The sequence below is a fragment of the Centropristis striata genome, chromosome 15 (genome assembly GCF_030273125.1).
Source record: "Centropristis striata isolate RG_2023a ecotype Rhode Island chromosome 15, C.striata_1.0, whole genome shotgun sequence".
In the NCBI taxonomy this organism is placed as follows: domain Eukaryota; kingdom Metazoa; phylum Chordata; class Actinopteri; order Perciformes; family Serranidae; genus Centropristis; species Centropristis striata.
Window position 1 is genome coordinate 8,587,781 of NC_081531.1, and position 18,309 is coordinate 8,606,089.

General features: G+C 40.6%; 1 protein-coding gene across 7 annotated transcripts in view; it reads right to left on the minus strand.

The window, feature by feature from the left end:
* Positions 1-4,737: 4,737 nt before the first annotated feature.
* Positions 4,738-18,309, minus strand: part of LOC131986535 (vacuole membrane protein 1-like) — a 65,907-nt gene continuing 52,335 nt past the window's right edge. For 2 of the 7 annotated variants that reach the window (XM_059351538.1, XM_059351541.1), the window contains 2 exons: positions 7,228-7,330; positions 4,738-6,029 (listed from right to left, as the gene is read on the minus strand). In XM_059351538.1, the coding sequence (XP_059207521.1) occupies positions 5,895-6,029; positions 7,228-7,330 (238 nt within the window). In that variant the 3' untranslated portion in view covers positions 4,738-5,894. Of the gene's footprint in view, positions 6,030-6,295; positions 7,335-18,309 lie in introns of those variants that run through there. The other 5 variants (XM_059351534.1, XM_059351535.1, XM_059351539.1 and 2 more) reach the window with 4 other exon arrangements.

Sequence of the window (18,309 nt, forward strand, 5' to 3'; positions counted from 1 at the left end):
GCCCTGGCATTGCCACCTGGCACCAGCCATTAGGCTGTCTGCCATGTTGGCACTGTGTGGGCAGGAACAGCAGATGCTCCTGCCTAACTATGCTCTGTTAAAATACCCACACATAATTTAGTTTGAACGCAGCGCAGGGAGTTGTGTTTTGTTGTGTCAAATTCAATCTGAGAAAGAGTTCATCATTAGATGGTCACAGTTTGAACAATATATTTAAATACTTGTAAATCACTCCACCACAGAGGCCAGCCAAGTGCCTGTTGATAAGTTCAGTCAGACACTCAATCTTTCTGAATCAACCTTGTGATCTAATATAAATGAGAGCAGTAATATCTCTCTCTCTCAGATGGAGTGAATTATGAAGAGTATGAAGATACTGATAAGCTTGTTTGATCTTGGCATGCTGAAGCCACAATAAAAGAAACAAAGGCTTTTGGAGCTGGGGCTTTTCACTAACCACAGTTATAATGTGTGTGTGTGTGTGCACATATAAACATGTGTGTACAAAGAGATATCCACACGTACACCCGGATACAGTTGGGATGCTGTGAAAAACAAAAGTAAAACAAAAAGTATTGATTTGAAAATATTTTTGGACCTACATTTCATTGAATACAGTAAAAAAAAAAATAATTATGTTCAAACTGATATATTTTTTGTCAATATATGCACTCTTTATGAATTTGATGCATTCTGTTTTTATTTATGTTTTACACAGTGTCCTAACTTTTTTGGAATTGGGGTTGTAAAGCTGACAATTATTTGGGTATGCTCATTATTTTACTGTTAATCCTGTAAAACCTAAACATTTTTTTAAAATCAAATTAATTAACATTTGACACTACATATCAAACTGCATGGTACTGTATATATTCTCATCATAATAGTGGTGGAGATGCTGGGTAATCCAGGGTGATGCACACATAAATTGAGTGTTTGTAGAGCTTTATTAGACTAAAAACTAAAAATTTCCAGATTCTCAAACCCTATATCAGCACATTTAAACTGTTTCTACATGGTCGCCCATAAAGTTGGAATAAAATATTTCTTACCTTTCCATGAAAAAAACAATGTGATTTATTCTTGACAGATAAAGTGTATATATTCTCATAACTTTATTAATCAATCTCTTCTAAACATCACAATGACAATGAAACCACAATTAACAGAGAATTGTGTCTGAAAACAAAATTATTCCAACTTAATGTGCAACTGCAAAAAATAAAATGTATAGAATTAATGTATATCCACAGTTGTTTATTTAACAACCTGTTCATATTAACATTGACTGTATATTTTGATCATGATAATTTAATGCTTGTTTCGTGCAGTCAGTTCCTTTAATTTCTGGTGACGAGACAACAAAGAAATTTGATCATGGGACTGTTTCATTTAAAAAAAATAAAAATGTTCTGGTTTACATCAGTGAGTGTGTAGATGAAACAGCAGATAATGGTGAAAATCAAGCATTTCCAATTATATTCAAAGTCAAGCATATTCCTATCCTTGAAAACACAACACACACAACACAGCAAACTTTAAAGACTTTGTATAAACACTGTAAATGGTAAGTTTCCTCCTTTCTCTCCACCATTGGTCCTGCCTGCTCACTCCACTGTGGTCCGATATGACCCCCTGACTGCTACTCACAAAAACAAAGGACCTTAATGTGATTTTGAATAAAAAAGGAAAAGAAAAAAATCCACTTGGCCAGCATAATGTAATGAGACAGAGTGTGAAAGGAACTAAGTGGATAACCAAATGCAGAGTGGGCTTGTGGGTGGGTGGGTGGTGGATGAAGTCAGTGATATTTCAGCATCCCTCGGTGGTTAGCCTGCTGACAGGGAGGGGGAAAAAACTGCAGAGTGAGAGACAGTGAGGGAGGTGGGGGGGGGGTTGGTGGGAGGGTCAATGTGCCAGAAATTAAACCAACGCCACCAGATTTAACTGTATATGTAGAGCATATGGGGAGAGCAGAGACAGACAGAGAGGAAGGACAAAAGCTGTGTCATTATTTGAATATGAGTCCCCCAGCCTGTTTGGACAGGCAGGATTTGCATGTTGGGTTTTGAGCCGGAGCCCCGGGGTAGGGTGGGGCGGGGCACGGTGGGTGGAAATAGTCGTCTTCATGGTGCTCAGGGTGTGGCTGCTCTGGGAACAGGACTTCTCTCATCTGGGGTCTCTCAGCTCAGGTCACACACCCGACCTCAGGACACAGGATCACACATTAATCGCACACACTGAAGTCTGAAGGTTTTTATTTTTTTTCTCACCTCATAACCACAGAATCGTGATCTGAGGTCAAAAATACACAAATCATATCATCATTTGTGAATGGATTTTTTGCAAATGCTTGTAAAACACCAGCAGAATACAGTAGACACCACAGGTCAAATATTGATTTTTTTTTCATGGGCTTTTATGCTTCAATAACATCTTTTTATACCAGTGGAAAGAAAACATCCAAAATACGCACTTAGGTGTTTATTTAACTACGCTTTGTCTATTTGTGTCTGTAGATTAATCTCAAGTTTGACAAAAAGAAGCATTAGATAATGCCTAATTTGCATATTCAAACATACAATTTCATAAAACGTGTAATACATTAAGACAGTCATAATGTAAATGATTAACTGGGAAGGTTTCATAGTGAGATCTGATGATTAAAATGTTGACCCCATTCACATGTGTCCCCATAAATCATTTTATTTTTTGTCATAATTTATTTCATAGAAAGTAACCCACATTTAATTCATAGTAAACCTTTTGTACAAACTTTCAAATAATGTAATAATTGTGCAACAAAAAACTTTATACGACAAATAATGTTTTAACAGTATTATCATTTACTGTTTGTATGAATTCTAATTTAGGTGAGAGTTTAAATAGGTCTTCAATTCGTCACAAGAGCATTAAGTGTATATATATTCATAACTCACAGCGAAGGCTTAACTTGGAATCTGAAATGGAGATGATGTCAGTGTGGAGAGAGCAAATCAGTAATGTGATAACCATTTGGATGTGAAACATAAGACGGCGAAATCGGAGTTGTGATGGACTCAGTATCCTTCTTGACCCTCTTTCTCGGCTGACATGTGAGATTCTTTGGAGGCCTGAGGGTCAACACCGGCTCAGTGTGGTCAAGACTTATCACATAATGAACACAACACCAATCCTCTTTTTTAAAGACTTTATTTATAGTCAAAGCAGATGAAAATACAAACCCTTTAAAAATGATTACAGGCATATTAGACAAGAAATACAGGCACTTACACATTGAAATATAAACAGAATTTCTAGACGCACACGCACACACACACACACACACACACACACACACACACATTCAGACAGGCATGCCAAAAGGGGGCTCCCTTATGGAACAGGACATCCTGAAACTGCCAAGAAAAACACTCTCTAAGCCAGCGAGCCATTCCAGTGTTATCCAATGATTTTGCTTTTATGACCAGGAAAAAGTTTTACCCTTTTGCTCTTTTTTAGAAAAAAAAAAATCTAAAATAAAACTGAGGCTTTGCGGCAAAAGTATCCGCTGGTCAAGCAATGATTTTCAGCTTTGTATAATTACCAATTTGTGGCCCTTAAAAAAAACACCCCCTCTAGAGAGTTGTTCCAATAAAATGCAGCCTCCTACAAAAAGTGAGTATTGAGCAACACGAGAAAGTTCTCAGTAAAAGAGAAGAGGGAAGTGTAAAAGGGAAGGGGAGAGCTGGGTGAGCACTGCGTGTACCATACCTAGGGCTGGGTGTCACAATGTGATGTGTTGCAATAAGGTGTGTACTGTCTGGATTCTCTGGAAATTCAAGAGGATAGAGCCAACTCACTCACACACACACACGCACACGTACACATTTGCAGAGGTACACTATTGACATCACTGCATCAGCATCTGCCTTTGCAAACATGCAAAAACACAGTTCCCCACATAAAACCACATAAAACCCTCACAGACGTCAGCATGGAGGAAATAAACAATAGACCCATGTTTCTGACGTTTCACAAGCGGTTGGGATAAAAGGGAAGTGACATCGCAGCACACACCTCTAAATGGGAACTGATGCTAACTGAGACAATGACAGTAACAGAAGGACAAAAAAACAGGATGCTGGTCAGATGAAAGAGCCCGAAATGTCAGACAGCCTACAGACTGTTGTCGCCTTGCAATCTTAACAGCCAACACCAGTCTGATAAGCTATCTGACAGGCCGAGAGAGTGACGGACATGCCTGAGACGAACGCATGTACAGAGACGACAACAATGAAAAAAAAAAAAAAAAAGAATCCTGATCCGACTTACCATGACATGAGAAAAGAGGAGATGTGAATGTTCTGACTAGAGCTGGTGCAGAGCGCAGGGTTCAGTCCGCTCAACAGTACCCCTCTGTTTTGAATCTACTCGAGTGATTCGTCTCCTGGCTCCGTGACTGGGGCAGTGCAACGAGTTCATTCGAAGGTTCAGCTGAGGTAACGGCACAGACGCTTTTCACTGTGCGCTTGAGGGTTTTTTTCCTCTCTCTCCTGCTTGTGCCTGCTCTAGCGCCCACTGTGCTCAGTCCAGCGTAGCACAGCGGCGGTACAGAGAGAGGGAGAAGAAAATAGCACATTTCTCTGGCAATTACGAAAAAAAAGAAGGTACTGAATAAACCGAAAGCCAGCTGACGTTATCCACTGAGCAAGAATGAACACTGATCATATAAAATGCGCATTTTTTTCGGAGGAGATGCTCATGTAATGTTAAACATGAGCTTGCTATCCTCTTCGGAGGTAAAAAAAAGGATTTTAAAAAAGCAAGTGAAGACAAAGAAAAACACTTACCATGACACAGACTGTCTCTAAGTTAAAGGAACAGTCACTATCTGCTATACTAAGACTTCCAGGCACTCCTAGTCTATTAGTGGAGCACAATCTGCTTTAATCCATAAAAGATAAAAGGGAGCAACAAATGTGGCAGCCACACAACCTACTATCTCCCTCTCGCTCTCCATCTCACACACAGGCACGCGCACACACAGTCGTAGATCTGATTCGATATATGGCTGCATCTGGTAAAGTAGCCCCGGGCTGACTCATGTGCTCTCTTCCTGGAAGCAGAACAATAAGGGCAGACAAAGGGACCAGCAGGGTGATTCATGGCCGATTTATCATTTCTCATCCAAAAGTACCTTGACGTGCTTTACTGCAAACACACAAAAGAAGTGGTTGTCTAAGACACCACGAACACTTTAAAACATTCATCAACATCTCGACAACAACTGACTTAAGAGCTCTACAATATGTAGAAATAAGATGACTCTAAAGTGGGCATTTACAGTCTTATCCTACCACGGCAGATACTGCACAACAACTCTACAGTACAGTAATAAACACACAATGTCTTATTATTAAACCAGCAAATATACACATTAAATAATTAAGTTACTGAACAAAAAAACACAACACTCACCACGTAATCAAAAGTAAATCCTAGCTTATTCAAATAAAGTGAATTCAAGTGACATATAAGACAGTATGTTCTTCTAGAGGAACAAACAGTGCAGCTTAAGGCCTCACTGAGGACAATTATTGCCAGCAGCTTCTTCTCACGTGCTCAGGAGCAGCTAAAATCACCAACATGAACAACACAACAGCTCACTCACACGCACTCCAACAAGCACCTACCTTACAGAGAAAAATCGCCGAAATCACTACCAAATGCAAAGCCATCAAAAGCAAGTAAATGGAAGTCCAGGTTCAATGTAAACATGTTGCTACAATAACAAGAGAGAAACCAGATGGAGGCTGATATTTTGCTTCAGCTAATGGTAGGGTATCAGCCGGGACTAAAGGATCGGTGGGAGCTTCTGAAGTTGATGCTTCGCTGCGATCGCTGTCCGGCCTTCACTCCGTTTTGTACTTCTCCTGCTGCTTGCGCTTGCTGTAGCTCTGGGCCATGGAGTTAACAATGGAGCAGACAAAGAAGCATACCATGATGACCACAACCTTCTCAAAGAGCCACGACAGCCAACTCTCCTCCTGCCAGGAACCACAGTAAGAACAGAGAGAGAAGAGGAGAGAGGAGCTCGGTCAGTAAGTCGAGGGCCACCCCCCTCCCCACACACACACACACACACACACTTCACCCCACACCCTGCTCTCCCCTCTGCTCCTGATGCTGTAGGCTAGGTGGGGATCCAGCTCCATGTGCAGGACAGATAGAGATCAGGGGTAATAAAACACGCGGCAGCCCCCACCGTCCTCCCTCCTAACGCCCCCACTGACCCCAGCCTGCAGCCTGCCTCCACCAAGTTAAATTGCCTCGCTTCTCTCCTGTAACTGCAGGAGGCTCAAGTTACAAGAAAAAAGGAACATTGTTCTAGAAATGCCTTAATCTGTCCTTGTGCAACTCAAAGTTTATCCTTTTTTCCTTCTCCTCCCTCGTAAGCGCTTCAAAAAATGGTTTTCAATGAATCAGTTAGTGAGAGAAAGAGAGAGTGAGAAATAGAGAGGAGGGGAAAAAGCTTTGAAAGAGAAATAGGCTACAGCTACAACTGGCTCTTTTTGTTCTAGACAGGGGGGTTTTGATGGATTGTCACTGGCGGATGGGGGGGGCCCCCGCCCCGGTCTACAGTCAGTGCTGGGTTCAGGCGGGGCACTGAGTGCAAGTGTGTGTGTGTGACACATAGGGGAGTGACCACACTCACACACACACTCCCAATTGGTAAGATGGAGCATGAGTCAGCACGCCCCGCGCTACAGTAGTACAGTTCAATATAGCGAGTGGAGCCAGACCCCACACTGGCCCCTCTCCTCCTCCCCTCTTCCTCCTCCCCTCCCCTCCCCTCCAGCCCGCCCAGTGCAGCGCTAACCTACTCTGTCATTCTGGCCCTAAACAAGCCTCTGTAATCTACTGTATCACTACAGGTTATAGTAAAGTCTACAACAGTTCTCTTATAAACATGAAATTAGGTTTAAAATAAATACATGAAAGTGATTGAAATGTTAAACTGAAAGCAAAAGGTACAGGTGAAGAGGGTGAACACAGAATTGTGTTCATGAGAGAAAATGGGTCAGAGATATAAAGGAAGGCTTAGATAAAGAGAAGAAAGGGACAAAAAAAAGTGGAGGGAGAAGGAGTGAAAGAGGCAAAAGTAAGGGGGCTGCATTCTTTTCTTGGCGCGCACATGTGAATGAATAGAGGCTGTGAGCTGGGGGCTGAGGCCCCTGTACTTACAGTTGGGATCCCCTCTCCAGCGTGATGGTGCAGCTTGGCCTTCTGGGCCTCCAAGTACTCCCTGAAGGGCTTCTGCAGTGCCGCACCCAGCAGTGGAACAGCTCTGCCTCAACCAACAGAGAGAGGGGGGGAGGTGGGGGGAGGAAGAGAGGAAAAGGAGGGAAAGAGGGAGGGAAGGAAGAAGAGAGAAAGAGAGAGGAGGGGGGGGGGTATGGGGGGGAGAAGGGGAGGAGGGGGGGGCACAAATCACGTCACATCATTGTTACTCACCAGCCCAAGGGCAGCAACAAAGGGAGGCATGCTGTCCTATGTCCTGTACAGTGTCGGTCTCCCCTGCTTCCTCTCTCCGAGAAGAGAGAAAGACAGAGAGAGAGCAACGAGTGCGATCCCTTCACTGCTCATCCCCACAAATACAGACACATAAACATACACACACACACAGGAAAAAAAGTACAGACTGTACCGCAGCTACAGAAAATAGTGCTGCTGAAAAAACAAAACAAAAAAAGTAAAAAGAAAATGAAAATAGGAATAAATAAAGTTGGATGGTCCTCATACAGCAGCAGCCGCGGCAGCAGTAGTCACCCACATTCTCCCGCTCTGTTCTCTCTGCTCCTCTCCTCTCTCACACACACATACTCGGCTTCCTCTCCCTCTCTCTCACACACACACATCGGTGAACTCGTTCAACTCCCCTGCAGTGCCTCCTCTGCCGCTGCAGCGAGGAGAAATGAATGACTTCTCAGAACTCTCACATTTATCACAGGCGGTTCCTGTAAGAACTGGTTTCAGCCAATTAATGAGGAAGTGAGTCGTACCCGAGCTGTGTCATCACTGGCTAAAATCTGGGGGGGATGGCCCAGAGGGAGGGTGCTACTTAAGACGGCCCATATTAGGAGACCCTTTACAAGATTTAGCCACCAACTACAAGCATACTACTGAACCCCCCCCCACCTCCCGCTCGCACATACACACACACACACTCAAAGAAAAAAAGACGCGAGAGACTGCAGAGAATGCCCTAGAATAGCGAATCAGTGGCCCATCCCTATGCTGGAGTTAGTGATTAATCACTAAACAAATACATACTAAAGACCTTCACTTATTCTCTTTTGTGGCTATACGCAGTCAATTACATCCCCTGTGCTTTTGTTTCAGAACATTCAAAATGTTCTACTTTTACGTCTTTTGTTCATCATCAAAGCTCGGAGACACATCAAACATTTTAAGGCAGGTTTGCGTGGGCAGTCATGTCACATACGGTTGAGTTTATAGCTGATAACTTTCTCTGAGGGAGGCAAGTCATTTCCGTCCCTCCCCACCTCCACACACACACACACACCTATGTTATGGTGCGAAAAAAAACCCAGATTGTGTTAAATGATTGAGTTTATAACAAGGAACCCTTTTAGTAATGATTAACTTTATACCAGGTAATGGATATCCTACATGTGAATAGACAAAGCAGACAGGAAGTCTAACAGATGGATCACGCTTTAAATTACACAATAGAAAATGGTTAGGACACACGGTATCAAAAATCAAGGTTTTTTTTTTTTTTTTTGGAGGGAAACAAAGCCTCTCCTATTCCCATCCCCCACGTTTCAAAATTCCTTATATCTAAACACACAGAAACTCACCAAAACTAATTAAAAAATATATAACCTGGATGAAACTCTGAATATGAGTTTGCACAATAAAAGGAAAGATTACAAAACAGTGGGGAAAAACACTAGTTCAGCAGATAAAAGTAAACAGGCGAGGACAAAGAGTGAGAGAAACAGTTTTCAGAAATGGCGGGCGAATCATCTCCTACACGATGAGCAATACTGAGTCATGAGCCTGGGCAAATCCACCAACAAAGAAGCTCAAAGCTAGCAGTCTAAAATACGTTTTTAATGCCTCACAGTCAGCACCGTCTCTTGGTCCTTCCATTAAAAAATCTGGTGATTTTGGGCTTTTTGGGAGCATATTTTCACTTTCTCCAGAAGGTGTTATGAAATTGTTGGATTTAAGAATTTTTGCCTTAAGTGTTCAGAATTTACCCGTGAGTACCTGTGCTCAACATGTTTCTGTGAAAAAAGTTCTTTCTTAGTCTGAGATCAAATTAACTTCAAGCTGTAATTAATTAAGACATTTGTGTAACTTGTGCATGCATGACTGTATTTAAAAAAATAGCATCATGTTGTACAGTAACTGTTTTAAAAGCTGATTTTCATGTTAAGTTAAAGTTTGTAAATTTAAAACAGTATTTTCAGAGTTCTTCCTAAGTTGAGTTGAGGCGTGGGAGGGAAAAACTAAAGGCTGAAATTTACAACAGCCATAAGATGTAATTTGGCAAACAATAAGCCTGAACTATTTACTCAGCAGCTACTGAACAAGCATTAACAACTGGTTTGTTAAAATCCTGTGCTTTAAGTGAGACTAACAGAAAACCCCTCACTTGCATCCTTTTTCCAAAGTGAAGATCTAAAACACTGGGCTCGAGAAAAAATAAATAAATCTGTTTGAACAAAAGTATTTACAGCACTTTTTAAAAGGCAGAAAGTCTGATCTTTACACTTTAAAAGATTTGGCCAATTTTCAGTCTGAACAATAAAGGCTAATTTCTAACAAAAATATGGTCATTCCCCAATTTATGATGATCATAAATTTGGTCAGAAAATATTTAAGTAGTCCTATAAAAGAACATATGTGTTAGTTCTAATAAGTACGCTCTGAATTAAATCTATGCAAAGTAGGACTAGATATGAATAAATAAAAGCCTACAAGCCTATAATTCTAATTTAATTAATCAGCTGAAACAGCTGTGACAAAATGCATCTAAAATTACATTTCATTTATAGTTTTTGTCTTCAAACTTTTTTTTCTTATCATATAATGAAGGCAGCAAAGGACAGAAACCGACTATGGATCTTTACATCAATAAATACTGTATATAATTACTACAAGAAATTATTCTGTGTATTTCACATTTCTGTAGATATGTATTATCCAACAATATAACATATTTTTTTGTAAACTCTAAAAAAACTAAGAAGTTCCGAACAGATCCATAAAACATGACTCTTCTCACTCTCACTCTTCTTCTAAGAAGAGGAAAAAATATGGGATAGTTAAAAAGGATAATAATAAAAATAATAATAAAAAGTCTTAAAATGTAGGTGGTTTTACAACCACAAAAGCCTGCATGTGTGTGTCCTATCAAACTTTATAACAGTTGCAATTGATTGAATTACTTCCAGAAGGTGTGCAAACAGCAGAAACCTCACATGCCTCGGTTACAAAAATGACACCCAGAAAATATATGTGGCTTATTATCAACACTTAAAGTGTATTCTATATACCTGCATATATTCTGAACAGGACCAGTGTGTGTGAAAATCCATTTTTTAATCAACATCAAAATAACTAACATATAAGCTTGTAGATGTTGGAGCAAATGACTGTAGCTCCATCAAGTCACTTACATCCCTAAAAAAAATAAATTAATAAAGTTATCTTTAAAAACGTATGAAATTTAGCAGTCAAAGGTAAATCTCTCAAAGAGATTGTAGATGCAACAAAGATGCTTGTATTCATGAATTTATGAGTTGAAATATATAAAATAGAAAGTTGTAAAAAGGTGAGCATGTATAAAAAGTTTAATATGACTGACTATATTTGTGAAGAGGAATTCAGCAGCTCAAACAGCTGAGTTTTTTTTTTTTTTTTGTTAATGCAGGTATAAACCTGTTTTGATCCCTTTGGATTTATGAGTTCAAATAAAACAGATAATAGATACAAAATTGACTGTTGATACACACTTTCTGTTACACAGTTCTTTTGTTCAAGCCAGTGACATTTACTGTATGCAAAATGACTGTATTTTGAGCGGGGGAATACCACTTCATCCAAGAATAAAATTCAAAGTAACCCAGCGTAGTTTGATCAATATTTTTGAATATGAACAGCTCTCGTTCACAGATACAGGAGAAAGCACAGAACCACCACAGTGCCACTGCACCGATAACTTTTTCCATTTTTCCAAATCATTCTCCTTGCGGTCACACAGTCCATCTCTACAACACAAACATATGAAGAAGACAAAACTATCTGACAATTTGCATCAAGTGTGTTCAGTGAAATACAAGTTAGTGGACTTTACAATCAAAGCTCATTTTACATTGGAGCATCAAACTTTATTATGTAACCAGCTATTCTGGATTTTTTAGAACTGACCAGTTGCCATCACACACACACACACACACACACACACACACACACACACACACACACACACACACACACACACACACACACACACACACACACACACACACACACACACACACACACACACACACACACACACACACACACACAGAATAAATATTTTACTTGTAAAAAAAATATTTTCAATAATAAAGAAAATTATTCTAAATATTAAATATATATAAAAAGGTAAGGGGTCATTGGAGATTTGTGAGATCTGTGCCGTCTATACAGCTCCCACATCTACACAAAATGGGTCATCAATACAATAAAAAACTCCCTGTGAACAATACAAGACATCTGCACTTACAGATGACAAACAGATATTTCTTAAGAAAATTCACATACTTTTGTCTAATTTTTCAAAGTAGCAAATGCAGTTATAAGTTATAAATACATCCTCTACTTTACATCTGTAACTTTAAATGTACTATTAGGTACAAAAAGCTTCACATGTGGTATCAGGGGGAATGGAAATGTACATTTTCATACTGAAGCTATTCCACTTTATATTTATTTATCCCCTGAGGGCAGCTGGTTTTTGCAGCATGACATATGATAAAAGACAATAAAATACAAAAAGCCTACATATGGTACATCAAAGGAGGGGTGCACTGAGTGATAAGGACTCAGTGATTACAAATTCTGTGGAAAAAAGTCATGTAACCGACACCTGCAAAAAAACATGCCCTGTCTGCACACAAGTATAACTTGATTAAAAATCAGGAAAAAAATCTGGGGAAACTCAGCTTTGACAAAACAAGTAGATACGGAGGGAAAATCCCACATCAACTTAACTTCCTGAGGGTTGATTATTCCTGTGAAGGGTTAATCTGTGAGTGCCATGTCAGCCTCTCATTTTTTAATGAACTATCATTTCCTGCTGCTGTTCTCACAGTGTGGAGCGTGTTTAGGCGTCCTGTGTTCGTTTCGTGAAAACTAAATTCCACAGCCCTTGAGTCAGAGGAGACCTTTGACCTGTCTGCCCCTTCTGAAGTCTGCCACCTCCAATGGCACTCCAACACACACAAATACACTCATAAAATTAACAATTTCTCATTTGAATGAAATCCTGAAAGTGTGCGCACACACTCACCCACCCTCACACACACACACACACACACACACACACACGTGCCCTGACGTCTAACGCAGCGGATGATAGAGAACAAGGGCTCACATGACAGCCAAACCCTGGCCAGGTCCAACTGGTTACGACATCATCACAACAACTGGCTTAGGCAATCGCTCGTGTTACCCAATGCTCCACAGGGCCACAGTTCACACCTAACATAACAGCACAGACGCCACAAGACGCACACACACACTGTGGTTAGGCAGCACTCTGACCTAAGGTACTGAGACTCTGACCTCTACACCGTCTCTGTGCAAAACACCGTCGCTCTGACTCGTTTCTTTTTATCAGCTCATGGCTTTATGAATTACTACTGCTCCAATTAGATTTTTATTAAGTGTTAGAATAATTAAATAATGGAATTATGGGAGGTAGAGCATGCTTTACTTTATTGTGGGGAAAATTTGGATTCACGTGCAAATGTTGTAAGGTAATATCTGTGTGTGTGTGTGTGTGTGTGTGTCTGTTCCTCCTCCAGTTCAACCGGGCTTTTTCCCAATGACTTCACCACTAAAGCATGGAGCCCACTCCTGGACGGAGATCCCCCTGCCCAGTGTTTATCACATCCCTGCTCCACAGCCATCTGTGTCAGCCAGCACACACACATATACACAAGCTCGGACACATGCTATCCTCTTGGGTGCCCGCAGTGCTGCCAGGAAATCAGGGGGCACCAATTATAGCAGTCTATTATTCCTCTCACTTCCCAGACAGCCACATAAAACAGCCCTCCAAACCCCTGTGACCCCCCAGGTTCAGGGTCGGCATGCCCACACAGACCCTCTTGGTCTGGGTGTGGAGGTGTGTGGAGGTTGCTGGGTCACTGTGTAACCAGGCCTGGACCCTTCCAATGGTGAGAAAGGGTTGTTCAATGAGTCAGACGCGACCAGAGGAGACAAATCCAGACAAGTCAGACGGCTGCTTATAGAGCGGCAGCAACAGGCCAGCTGGAAATAGAGAAGGAGATGGAAGAACAGTAGAAGAAGAGTTGTAGAGCACCATCCATCCTGTGATGTCATGGCCACTGCATGGGATCTGGTGACATTGTTTCCTATGGGACAATGCCTTAACCTCTTTAAATGACCCCGGTGATAACAACACCTACTGTATTTCTAGTTCAATGTATTTATGAGTTCCAAAAGGGAAACTTTGCAGCAAGTCAGATACTGAAACACATAGGAGGTATTAAATGAACACGTTATAACATGTAAAATAAATGTGAAGGGCAAAAACACACCAAAGAAACAAGGTCACAGACTTGAGAGCGTTTAAAGCTCGACTGCCCTGTAAAGGGAATATATGTCACTTATCCAACACAGCAGGATAACAAGTGAAAACAAAAGTTTCTGAGGGACTTTTTCAGTATACAGTACAGTGTCTGTGTGGTTCGTATAGACTTTGACGTGCTGCTCAGACAACCACATAGGTTACTACGTACCTGTGAAAAGCCACAATGTGCTGTATATCTTCCGCTTCAAGACAGTTCGTTCTACTCTGGCTGCTCTATAAGTGCCTGACTTCACAAAACAAGAAGGAAGACATCAGCATACAGACAGCCAGTAAGGTCAATTAACTTAAATTTTTTTGTAACAAAGTTTGCAGTAGGGCTATAAGAAAGTATGAATACACCTGAGTATCACAATACTATACTTGGTGATTCTCAACAACAATGTATTGACTTGTAATTAAGAGTTTAAATGGAGGAGGAGACAGATTGCACAGAAAGTGCTAGTAAGAAGTTAGATTTTACAGAGACTGTGATAAATGCAAATTAATTTATATCCCACTGTTCTGATTACATAAAAAAGTTAACTATTTTCATTTTTTAAGGTGGTGTGTTCTTTATTCTATGCCAGCTTTTTGTAATACATAGATCAGGATTATCGTGGCATATATTGCCTTGTTTAATAAATTGCAATATAGTATTTAATCACCCTAAATCATATAGCAATTATCTTGCAAATACACAGCCCTAGCTTGTACAGAAGTAAACAACAGACCAGCTGTCAACAGGGATTATAATTATGTGATTTACTTTCTGTTCAGTTGTACATACTGTACAATATAGCCATGCATTTGAGTTTACATGCTGCAGAGATTGTGGTTAGGAGCCACCGAATGCAGACAAGTGAAAGTTCCTGATGTCTGTGCGACATCTTGCTACAGTATGTTTTAATGTGCTGCAGCAACACAGAAGAAATGTGGAAAATACAGCAAAAAGCAAAATACTCAATTGTTTTGGAATAATAAAACAGTGATTTAAGATCTCATGGCGGTCTAGTCCTACGATTTAGTACGAAAGTAATAAATTCTGTTCAAAGTGGTGAATCTTTGAAGTTTGACAAAATAAAATAATAACTAAATGATTTATGTGTCTGGGATAAAACAAATAAAACTCAAACCTCCTCATAATTAAGATTTATGGTGGTCCTGCTTTTCAGGCTGAGGCTTAACATGGATGATCCGCAACTGGACAATACTGAGCATATTTTTGGGAAGAATTATCACGACTGACCCTCCTTACTATCTCTCCACCCAAATCTCAAATACTTGTTGCTGTTGTGACTCGGGCTGATGGGGGACAGCATGCCTGTTTTGACTGAGGTGTGGTGGAGGCAGGGTGGGGAGGGAAAGGGGTCCGGGTGGCTGCCCGGCTGGCCTCTGAGTCAGGTCCTGTCTGGGATGACTACTCTCAACACAACACAGACAGACACACACACTCATGACAACTGGTGAAATAACAGCACACATTACGATGTTCATGGGATTCACAAAACAATACACTTCAGTGGATGATGCTGATTAAGAGCTCAAGGTCAGGCTGTGTTCCCCTGACAAATGAGCTGCTCTAAAAATGAATCAATGGCACACTGTTTCCTAAAACAACATACAAGGCAGTTGCCATCCTGATGAATAAATACATTAGTAATTTCATAGCCTTAGCCAGAGCATGTGTAGGAATGATTTGATGAGCGAACACCGTGTGTAGTGTGGCACAGAGTGTGAGACCGGGGACCAAAACAAATGAATCAGGGATGAATAAAGCAGAAAGTCCTAGGACACAAACACACACACACACACACACACACACACACACACACACACACTGTGCCCAAGAGGCACATAATATGACACCAGACCTGGAACACACATCTGACCTCTCCCTCTCTTTGTGTCTTTCTCTGTCTCACACAAACACACACATACACACTTACTCATCAAAGCTACAATTACACTCATATCTTTGTGTGCGCCTTCTGAGTCCCTCATTGTGCTATTAACTGCTGAAATAGGCGTACAGTACACGATGTGAACAATAACTCTTCTTGAGCGATTGAATATTATTCTAAATGACTGTGGTAAGACCTTTTGGCTCAGAGTCAAGCCTCTCTCTGACTGTTACTGCCTCTGTATTTCTGCAGAGCTTGTGGGCCAAGGTAATCAGAATGGAAGTGGGGGAGATGAGAAAATGGACGCCCTGCCGGGCCTCACATTAAACTTAACGACGTTGTATAAAAAGAGAGTCGGCCACGACCTGCCGCACCATCCCTCACTCCCACTGTCTCGCCCTGTTTCCCTCTGATCCCGTCATCCTAAGTGAGGCGTTTGACTGTGTTTGAGGAGAGAAGGGCAGGCCGTGGAAGGACTGATCAATGCCATCTTTGTCAGGGTGCTTCTCAGGTGACCAGAGCACCCAGTGACTAATAGGACAGAAAATACTCCCTTCTGGCAGATTGGGTTAACGGGAAGACTTTGCTCATGTGGCTCAAAGAGGACTATTTATAGTTGCAGTGATGTGACATGGGTGTAAATGGTTAAATAAATGCATTCATTAATGCAGTATTCTTCTACAAAAAGATAGACAAAAGCTGCAGTCTGCTACGGTGCTGGATATATCAGCACATGTAGAATAACTTAAGCTGCACTTCACTTTATACTTGTCCTCTATATTTATGACCAACAATTCAGATTGATAAAGAAAATGATTTGCCCCAATCTGGTGCATTTTGCTCCACACACACTCATGTGGTGACACAACGAACATAAAAACAAACACCTTCCTGTTAGGTGACTTTCACCCATAGGACCCGGCCACAGTTACCTTCAACCCAGACAGCCATACATTCAATCTGAAACCATGCAAACCTAGTTTCTGTATGAGCGAGGGGTGCATGTTTAAGATTGTGAAATTCACTTGAAACAAGCAGGAACACACTCCCCCCCTAAACTCTACTACTTTTACGTGCACACAAATAACTGCACTACTGTGGAAACCCAGAATAGTTTGTATAGTTCTCAGCAATCTCACTTCTCCAGTGACCCAACTTCACTTCAGTAGTTTTATAGTTAATGTCCAGAAGAATGTGTGGTGACCTCTAGGCTATAGTAAGAAAGCGGAACAAAAAAAGAAAATGGATTTTGAGTTCACAATTTTTTCAATTCATATGAACTTAACAAATTTCGCTTGCTGTCATCACTTCTCCTTTTCATACTGTCTGAAGCTAATATGTGGCTACAACAGTTTGAGTTACACAAATCAAGTGGGTATTTTTTAAAGATAGACCTTTAAGTAATTTAGTAAAACAGCTGTGATATGATGAAAATCAAGGCATGTTTCATAACACACAGTCCCCCTAAAGTTGGAATAAAAGATTTTTTACCTCTATCCATGAAATGATTGTGACAATGTGATTTATTCTTGACAGATAAAGAGTATATATTCTCAAATTGTTATTAATCAATTTCTTCCAAACATATCACAATGAAAATTAAACCACAATTAACAGAGGATTGTGTCTGAAAACAAAATTATTCCAACTTGATGGGCGGTCGTGTATTTCCTTACAATCATTATTCACAGCACATTTGTGTCATTTATCATTTTAGGAAAATGCTTACGAGTTAATAATGAAAGTGATGAAATGTATGTTAATTGAAAGATATACAGTCATGGAAAAAAAATGTTAGACCCCCTTGTTTTCTTGATAATGATTTTGGTTATTATCAAGAAAACCATGGGAAATGTCTAGATATCAGCTCTTAAATTAAACTCTTATGAGCTATTTTTGTTGTTATCATTATATTTGTCCACACAAATGTACCTTTAGTTGTACCAGGCATTAAAATCAACAAGAAATTGTAGAAAATAAGGGTGATCTAATAATTTTTTTTGTCATAAATTCATTTTATAAACTTCAGCTTCATTGACTGGTCTGTTTAACTGTCAACACATTTGTTACTTCTAGGAGCTGCACTGGACGTGGAGCTTCAGAAAGATGTTGTAACAACTGGAATTGAGCCAGTAGAAACCCTGGCACCGCAGGTCACAGCTGGCTTTAACCTGTGTAACAGCAGTAACACAAAGTTTGCTGATCAGGCAAGGAGTTGGGGAGCTCCAGGTTTAGACCCCCAGTGTTGGGGTTTGCACTGGCTGAATTCAAGTTGCTGTAGCCGCTAACTGAATGTCTGTCACTGGAGCTGCTGTCCACTCTTCTCCCAGGGCAGTGGTCTCATAGCTGTGGGAAGTGAGGCGGAAGGAACAGAAGGCGCGTCTCTGGAGTTCTCCCTGCGGCTTGGAGTGATTGTTGTATTTGATTTTGGGCGGAAGTAACAAAAACTGCTTGCTGTAAACCGGCAATCAAGTTCATTAAATTGGCAATTTATCACTCATTTTTCAATTCACAGACATTTAA